Source organism: Amblyomma maculatum, chromosome 11, assembly GCF_055883805.1.
Source record: "Amblyomma maculatum isolate TAMU_Amacu chromosome 11, ASM5588380v1, whole genome shotgun sequence".
Classification (NCBI taxonomy): domain Eukaryota; kingdom Metazoa; phylum Arthropoda; class Arachnida; order Ixodida; family Ixodidae; genus Amblyomma; species Amblyomma maculatum.
The window spans coordinates 36,456,149-36,465,365 of record NC_139354.1 but is presented as its reverse complement, the minus strand read 5'-3'; the positions used below and the strand labels follow the sequence as shown (position 1 = coordinate 36,465,365).

General features: G+C 46.5%; 1 protein-coding gene across 1 annotated transcript; it reads left to right on the top strand.

Annotated features, from left to right (window-relative positions):
• The first annotated feature begins 23 nt into the window (after nt 1-23).
• On the top strand, nt 24-8,476 carry LOC146173498 (periodic tryptophan protein 2 homolog). Its single transcript, XM_084585574.1, has 4 exons — nt 24-1,415; nt 1,947-2,192; nt 5,867-6,185; nt 7,438-8,476. The coding sequence occupies exons 1-4, from the start codon at nt 186-188 to the stop codon at nt 8,421-8,423; spliced, it is 2,781 nt and encodes a 926-aa protein (XP_084441700.1). The 5' UTR covers nt 24-185; the 3' UTR covers nt 8,424-8,476.
• The last annotated feature ends 741 nt before the right edge of the window (nt 8,477-9,217 follow it).

Here is a 9,217-nt window from a genome sequence, read left to right as displayed (position 1 = left end):
ATTTTGTTGACGTCGCGTGGTGTCGCGACAATCTCACTCATAACTACGATGGCGGCGCCCTGATAATTGCCTCTTGAGCACGTTGTGTGCGTTGTTCATGATGAAACCTACAGTTATTTCTGTCTCAAATTTTGCTTTCCAGTATTTTAGCGCGTGAGGAAATCCGTCTTCTCATCTCATTCGCCATGAAGTTCGCTTTCAAGTTCTCCAACCTGATCGGCACCGTGTACCGTAAAGGGAACCTACTGTTCACTCCGGATGGTAACACCGTCGTGGCGCCTGTTGGAAACCGACTGTCCCTGTTCGACCTCCGCAACAACAAGTCAGAGACGTTGCCCATCGAGAGCCGCTACAACTTCACCGCGGTCGACATCGCGCCTTCGGGCTTCCTCTTCATCGCCGTCAACGAGACTGGAGAGGCTCTTCTATGCAGCCTCGTCTCTCGGACTGTCATCCATCGACACCACTTTCGTAAGCCCGTCTCTACGGTGAAGTTCAGCCCCAACGGTCGGTACTTCGCCGTTGCTAAGGACAACTCGGTGTTCGTGTACCGCACCCCCGGCCATGCCAGGCGCGACTTCACTCCGTTCGCTCTCGAGCGTGTGCTGAACACGGCCTATGATGCCATCACCTGCGTCGAATGGTCTTCTGACTCGCGCCTTCTGGCCATCGGCAGCAAGGACATGTCGGTTCGGGTAACGTCGCTGCACAAAATGAAGAACTTCGGCATCATCACGCTGTCCAGCCACAGCGATGCCATAGTGAACTGCTTCTTCGACAAAGACTCGGCCGACGTTTTCACACTCAGCCGTAATGGCCAGCTATGTGTTTGGGACGCCTCTTGCGACTTGTCCGGATTCGTGCTTCTAGACGACGGATCGGCGTCAAGCAAACGACTGCAGCGCCGCGCGGAGACTTCAGAGGAAGAGACGGATGACGTCGACGGCAAGGACAATGACGTCGAAAATAGGATCGGTGACGTCATACCAGACGACGACGGGGAAGTGGGCCCAGCTGAGGAGAAGGTTCGGTACCGTAGGGTTAGGAAACACTTCTTGAAAGACGCACTCAAGGTGGAGGGAGGGCAACACGTGAACCTGTTAGCGGCATGCTACCACGGCGGGAACCACATGCTCGTCACGGCCTTTTCGAACGGCTCTTTCCTGCTGCACGAGATGCCGGACTACAATTTGATCCAGTCTCTGAACGTGTCGAATCACGAAGTCACTGCTGCGTGCTTCAACCCCACGGGCGATTGGATTGCGCTTGGGAGTGGACGGCGTGGACAGTTGGTAGTGTGGGAGTGGCAGTCGGAGTCGTTTGTTCTCAAGCAACAGGGGCATGTTAACAACATGGCATGCCTTGCCTACTCTCCGGATGGTGCCAGTCTTGTGACCGGTGGTGATGACGGCAAGGTTTGTATACTTTGCTGTGTTTGCAGTATCCGCACGAGAAGATGCATGCTGAAATCCCATAAGTTTAAACTGTTACAGAGGTCGATCTGTGTTCTAACCGCCTACACACGACCATTGTAAGCATGTTTTAGAAGCGAAAAATTGAAACAAATGCACCTTAATTTTCAGTGTTTATCTCGTTACACTTTCAAAACAGTCGTGACTGATCAGCGCCTGCATTAGTGCAAGTTCCACAGGCATGGAAAGAAGTCAATAGAGCGTGCTTTAGCATTGTAATTGAACTAATGTGTTGTCTAGGGGTAAGTGAAAGTCTTGAGTACATACACGACAGTGTAAGTAGTAGTTATTCATATGAAATTTTCTTCTGTCCATGCTTGTACTGTGTCCAGTGCCTTTTGCCAAGTACAGCATTGCACGCATTCGTGATATGCAGAGAGAGACAAAAACACTTTTTATAACAGAAGCGTATTAAAGTTTCAGAACGCTCATAATTAGAGACGCTTAATATTTCTGCATCGTTTCTCAATCTAGGTTAAGCTATGGAACACGTGCAATGGCTTCTGTTTCGTGACGTTCACGGAACATGCTGCTGGAGTGACTGCAGTGACCTTTACGCAAAGCGGCAAAGCCATCCTGTCTGCGTCTCTTGATGGCACTGTCCGAGCCCACGATCTGAAGCGCTACCGGAACTTCAAGACACTGACCGCACCAAGAGCTGTACAGTTTGCATCACTGGCTGTTGACGCTAGTGGGGAGGTTGTCTGTGCTGGCTCACAGGTAACGTGCTTTGTTTTGAAGCTGTACAGATACAAAAATAGACTGGTTAATAACCTGTTTTCTTTTTATAGAGAAATACTACCACGCAGGTTCCAATCACAACCATTGAGTGGAATTGGATAGTGAGGATGGTCATCATTTTTGTCTGCACAAAAATCGAAGAGCTCAGGAGAGCTCTTCATTATACCCTGTGACACATTTTCAAAATGACCCAGTTTGTGTTAACAGTAATGTAATTGAAAAAAAAAATGTTTACACCTTATGGTTAAAGGCTGCGGAGGTGGTTTGTCAATATGCTTTTGTACATAAGAGTTTTGTAGTAATTAATGTATAAAGATTGCAATTGGCTATTACAGTCATGGCGTACTATCTGGATCATTTTGACATAAATACCATTACCCCTGTAAATATGACCTTGGCTAACTGGACGACTCAAGCTACAGACACTTTTCATTGGGATAAATTTTTTCAATTTTATTTTTGTCTTGCAATATGGAAACTCGCTGTCCAGGCAATGGACGAGAAGAAAATACATAGTGTCTGTCGTGGTCTGTGCAGTTTTGTTGAAGCGATATAGATGGCGACGAGAACAAATTCCTGTTGTGCCCGCATATGCCGCATCGCGGGGTCGTTTAGACCAGCGCTCATAGACAGCACCTTGGTGCCGGTTAAAGGAGAATGAGAGTAAAGTTGGGCCACTCATGCTGTGCGCTCGAGCATGCCACAAGTGATTCTGTTCTGTAAGTTCTTATTCTGGCACCTGCTGCGATTGCAGACAGTCTCAACTGCCCCAATAAGGTCTCGCTCTTTTTTTATATATATATTTTGAGGAAAGGGCACCAGCCTAATGCAGTAGGAAATTGCAGGCACCCGAGTCACGGATCCAGTCGGAGTGCCTAGATATTTGCTCGATACAGTAGAATACCACTTGAATGAAAGTCATTTAAATGAAGTATTCAGTTGTATTTTAAGTCCCCCACTGAAGCTCCATTGAACTCTATGCTAACACCCTTCATTTTAGCGAAATTCAGATAATGCTCAATTCTGTTAAAAAATTTTGTGGTATATTTTTGTGTCTTTCAGGTCATACTGAGCACTTCAGCTAGCACAATCCATACTTTTTGTTGCATATTTCTACGTTGAGAACCACGCTTCATTATCACGTGGTTAGAAGTGATCATCATTTAGCTTTGACCTGAATTTGCTAGTAAACAGGCTTGTTGTCATCCGAATCCATAGCTGGCGTTGCGCGCTTAATTGCCTCTACCGCTATAGGAAGCCAAGGCCTTTTATAAAAGCTCAAAAGAAAACAAAGCCTTCGTATGCATGCTGGTTAATTATGATCTGCTGAAGCAATGATCTGCTCGAAGAAACTGAAGACCTTTGCTGCCCAGCAGACCGTTGTGCCAGATAAGGTTCACGAGAGCTTGGACACGGTGACTGAGTTCAAGATCACTGCAATCCTAAGTTAAAAATGACTGCAAAAGGTTACTGCATTCATCTCTTGCAAATGAGCACAGTGACAAATGAATGGGTTGAAATATGATTTGATCACTCAGTGTTTCTTGTAGCCAACAGAAACAAGCTTCCACGCACTTATTTCAAGTGAACTTTCACCTTAACAAACTTTTTGCTAAGGTCCCTTGAAGTTTGTTCAAGTGAAGTTTCACAGTACTGCTTGTGCTACGTTTGAAACTGTGTTCAGCAGCTGTCAGCCGTAGATGTTTACGAGCAGTTCACAAGACCTGTGCTGACGTGGTAGGGAAGTAAACGCTTGGGCACGTTGGTTTGACATTTTCGGTGCAGCACGTAAGACAAGGACGAGATGAGTACACAGACACGGCGCTGTGTCAGAGCAGTGTATGTGCACTCATCTCGTCCTAGTCTTATGCGCTGCACCGAAAATGTCAAACCAACGTGCCCAAGTGTTTACCTCCCTACCACGTCTGCACGAGATCAAAGCAGTGTATGCGTGCACATCCTTGTCTTATTCACTGCAGCGATAATCATAGGAAGGTGTGTCATTACGCTGTAAGACATCATGCGTCTCATGGACCGCTGTAGGAACTTTAAACTGCACTACATAATTTTAATGCTAATGGCTACTATGATAATGGATATGGAGCTCCCAAGATTTTGTCCAATATTTTCTTCTTCTTTTTCAACCCCCCTCGGATTTTACTAGAACTTTCACAGTACATTCTCCTCAGTTTGGTGGTAACTTTTTGCTTTCAAAATTTTGCAACGGCGTGATGCTTTGATGCAGCACAAATGATTTTTAAAATTTCCCGTTCCATAGCCTCAATCGGGGAGCATTCTGCAGGCAACCTTGTGTGTGTGACGCATTCGGTTGTGTTGAAGAATGTGCGCAATGAGGGAAGTTTATTTTGTTTTAAGATTTTTCTCTTTTTTTTGCCATGACTCCGCCACACTGCTAGGCAGAGGCAACCCGTTAAAAAGGGGACAGCCGTCAGTCATCACCATGGATGCACAGCCATTTATTTTCGGTCTGCATTTGCTTCGGTTTTGGTTTCCCAATTTTCACTCCTTCAAAGTACTCAAGCATGATCATTTGAAAACCATTCTTTTGTATCGGAAAGAGACGACTAATTCTGCGGGACTCCTCGTTTAAACATGTAGCATTTCTCTCTCTTTTTTTTTCTCAACAGTTTGTTTTTCCTTTGCGGTTCATTATTACGGACAAACCACTTTGTAGACAGTTTTGCATGGGAACCATAGTGTCTATTAACGAGGCGCTACTGTATCATTAAGCTTCAGGCAACTCCCAGATCCTACGTACATAATGAAGAAAAAAAAAACATGAGACGGGCATTTGTCTTCACTTTGGCCGTTGACCTTGAAAAAGCGTCGATCGGATGTTCATTCTCCTGACGCTCATGGTGCATCGTAGCAACCTCGCACAACATGGTTTAGACTTGCTAGTGGACCTGTCATTCTCCCAATGGGTGTAGTAGTCGTGAAGCACGCCAGTCTTGTTACCCTATCCCCTGTACATGATGTTAAAAAAATACTGCAGCAAATCATGCTGTTTCCGGTATCGTTGCAAACATGTCTCTCACTTGCCTCTTTCTTACGTAGCACGTGTCCTTCCCAACAGTGTGATGTGCCCGTATTGGCTGATTAGTCTTCATGCCAGTGTTGCCCTTATCCTTTGCGAGCATTCTTCTTGTAGGCAAAAGAAGGTTGTTTTTCTTATAGCATTGGCTTATTTTTGAAAGAAAAATATACCTTTAATTCTTTCTTGATCGCTTCCCCTCCCCTCCCTTCTCCATAATTTCAGAGTCCCAGCACTGTTTCTGTCTGTCTATGACTAAATACCAGTCACGTTAAACCTGGCGGGCTATGTGCTATAGCTGGTAGTGCTTATGGACTGGAAAACATCTTTGTACCATAGATTTTTTAGTGCTAGGAACCATCAGTGCCACAGCCGGCTGAATGTGATTCCACAAAAAAAAAAACAACCTGCGTGCAGTCGCAAAGGTTGATGCCTTTGACTTCTGGATTTCGCCTCTTCAGGCTGCCATCTTCAGGCTGCCATGAAAAAGGATGCTGTGCGATGACGGTGGTCCTTTTGCACAGAGGTTGTTGCTGCCTAGCCAGCATTGCCCATCCTTTTGCCAAGCACTCAAAATTGCTCTTTGTTTCACCTGCAGGACACTTTCGAGGTGTTTGTCTGGTCACTGCAAACGGGTCGTCTCCTCGACGTCCTAGCGGGACATGAAAGTTGCGTCTCCGGCCTCTCGTTTGGTCCTGGTATGGAGTCGGTCCTGGTCAGTTCATCGTGGGACAAGACGTGCCGTGTGTGGAATCTCTTTGCTGAAAAAGGTGGTGGTCGGGAAGCCATCCCACTGACAGCGGATGCACTCACTGTGGAGTTCCGTCCAGACGGTTGTGAGTTTGCTGTGGCGACACTAGATGGCGCCATTGTGTTCTTCGAGCCACATGGGAGCAGCCAAGTAGGATGCATTGAAGGTACTTGCATTGTTTTCAGATTTAGCAGTAATGGCAATTCAAGATATATTTTTTACGTGTTTAGGCTACTTTTCTACATTACTTGTTCAAAGTTGTTTGGAGCTCACCAAAAAATGTAGTTTCGAGGCATTCTTTGATTTGCACATTATTTTCTCTTTTCAGAAGCATATAAACTAGTACTTTCTTTTATGTAATCCTGAAAAGGTACCTGTACATGCCCCCAAACATTGCGATAGTTACGCCACCTGTCGTCTGCAACATGAATCGCTGTCGAGACTGCCAACGCCTGCTCTTCTAGCTTAGTATGTGTAGTTGAGAGCATGTGGTGAATGGTATTAGCAATCATTCACAGTTCTCGCGTAATGATCGAACCTGTAAAGAAAAGGGAACCTATTATACCATGGGATGCTCAGAAAGCTGCAGAAACTCCCCAAGCACGCATTCCTACAAGTTTACCCGGATGCTGCAAGGGAGCAGTGTAGCAACTTCCATTACCTGAGCAGTTGAACGTTGAACGTTTCTGCGGAACAATTTGCTCCACTGCTCGCCAGAGGAGGCTCTCCAGGCAGATTTCCCCTTTTTTTTTTTTAAGCAAGGCTGTTCACTGATGGCTTGCCACAGCTTCTAGAGCTGTTTAAGGTTCTTTTTATGGAATATTTACAATGGACCCTTTCTCTAAAGCTATGGAAATCAGCTTCTCTGCGGAGCGAAAACCCTTTACCATGACAGCCAAACCTGGTTCAGGAGAAGTAGTCGGATTGAACCCGGGACCTCTGACGCCCGACTACTGTGCCAGAGTTCCCGTGTTGTCGGAGTTCCCTGGTTCGATCCCGACCGCGGCGGCTGCGTTTCAATGGCGAAACAAAGTGGCGTGCGTGTGGTGTGCGATGTCAGCACACGTTAAAGATCCCCAGGTGGTCGAAATTACTCTGTAGCCCTCCACTACGACTCCCCTTTCTCTTCCTCCCTTCCCTTACAGCGAGTTTCAGGTGTCCACGGAGCAAGCATGACAGATACTCCACCTTTTCCTTCCTGTGAACCAATTATTATTATTATTTATTTAATTGCATTCACGGTCCCTTTGACACATTCTGTGGGACTGAATTTTCGTACAAAACTGGAACCAAAACGGTTGGTGCATATATAGGGTCACCTCTTGCACATGCGACAGACATCTAACATTGGCACCGCATAGAAGCGAGATCCAGTGTCAGGTCAAGCATCTTATTGCAATGCATGCACTTTTTTGCAGGCAAACATGACTTAGCTAGTGGCCGCCGGGACACGGACATTGTCACGGCCAAGCGGCTGACCCAAGCGCAAGCATTCACCACCCTCTGCTACTCGGCCGACGGCGCGTGCATCCTCGCCGCTGGTCGTTCCAAGTTTGTCTGCATCTACCATGTCCGTGAGCAACTGCTGCTCAAGAAGTTCGAAGTGACCTGCAACCACTCGCTCGACGCCGTTGACGACTTCATCAGCCGCAGGAAGATCACGGAGTTTGGCAACATGGCGCTGGTGGAGGAACGTGCGGCTTCAGAGGAAACTTCTCTCTCACTGCCGGGTGTCAAGAAGGGTGACCTCTCGAGCCGCAGCTTCAAGCCCGAAGTGCGCGCCAGTGCGGTGTCCTTCTCGCCAACAGGCCGAGCATGGGCAGCCGCCACTACGGAAGGGGTGTTGGTTTACTCCCTCGATCACACACTGGTGTTCGACCCCTTTGAACTGGAGCAAGGTGTGACGCCTTTGACAATTCGAGCAGCAGCACGTGAGAAAGACTACGTTCGTGCAGTCGTGGCGGCATTCCGACTCAACGAGGATGAGCTGATGACAGAGGTTGTCGAGGGCGTACCAGTCGGCGAGATCGAGCTGGTGTGTAGGTCTCTGCCGCAGGTCTACGTCGAAAAGCTGCTGAACTTTGTTGGGGCTAAGTTGGAGACCACCACGCACGTGCAGTTTTACGTCACATGGGTTGTGACACTCCTGAAAGGACACGGGGAAGCGCTGAAGGAGAGGTCGCAGAACATCATGGCGACGCTCCGGACTGTGATGAAGAACGTTGGTTTGAGGCATGCGGAACTGTCGAAAGTCTGCGACCACAACAAGTACTTGCTGATGTACATCGAGACACTTCGCAAGTTCAAGGAGAAGGAGATGCAGGCAGAGCGAATGTCTGAAGGAGACGAGGACAGTGATCTTGATACCGATGTGGAAAGCGGAGAAGAGCTGATGGTGTCGTGAAAGTCCGTTGGTGAGCAAACCCATAATGTAAATAAAAGTTAACTTGCTCGGAATAGTGAGGCTTTCTTTCACTAGGGGAGCTGGATTTCCTTAATACTCCACTGCAGCATTTCCCGCAAGCTGGGTGGTTAGGCACTTTTTCTCTCCTCAGCCAAACATTAATAGCTTTTTCGTGTATAATGCTCAGTATTTTCACAAGGCATTAAAAATATATACATAGTTATATATGTGGAAATAGGCTTACTAATTAATGACACTAAACATATAATGACGAAGTCCCTGTTTCTAAATAGCCACGAAGTAAGTGTGTTTCAAATTCTTATATATTAGAGTGTTCATGGCTTGGCTTAAGCCGGCTTGCAGTGGACATTTAATGGTGTTTTCTTGACAGCAAAATCGGGAACGCGTCGCCCTTCGATGAGGTTTTCATCACCTGCCCATCTACTTCTCACATTTGAAAGAGTTGAAAACTAATTTAGTGAAGAAAGCATTGCGCGGAGAACAGATGGCAACACTGACACTTGATACTATCCTATTAATGCCAGTTTGCAGAAATTACTGACAATGGGAGTGGGGGGGGGGAGTGATTGCATTATAATAAACCTCTGACCAAATCTTAGCACTATTTAAAAGAAAAACCAAACAAACACAGTTTTGAACTTGCTTCAGTAGCAAGGTATCAGCACCAGAAATAGTTCTTACGGCAAAGCTGAAGAAAACACCACTCTTTAACGTGAAACATTTTCTTTATTATATTCTCAAACTGAATGCTGTTATCTTGGGAAATATAGGAT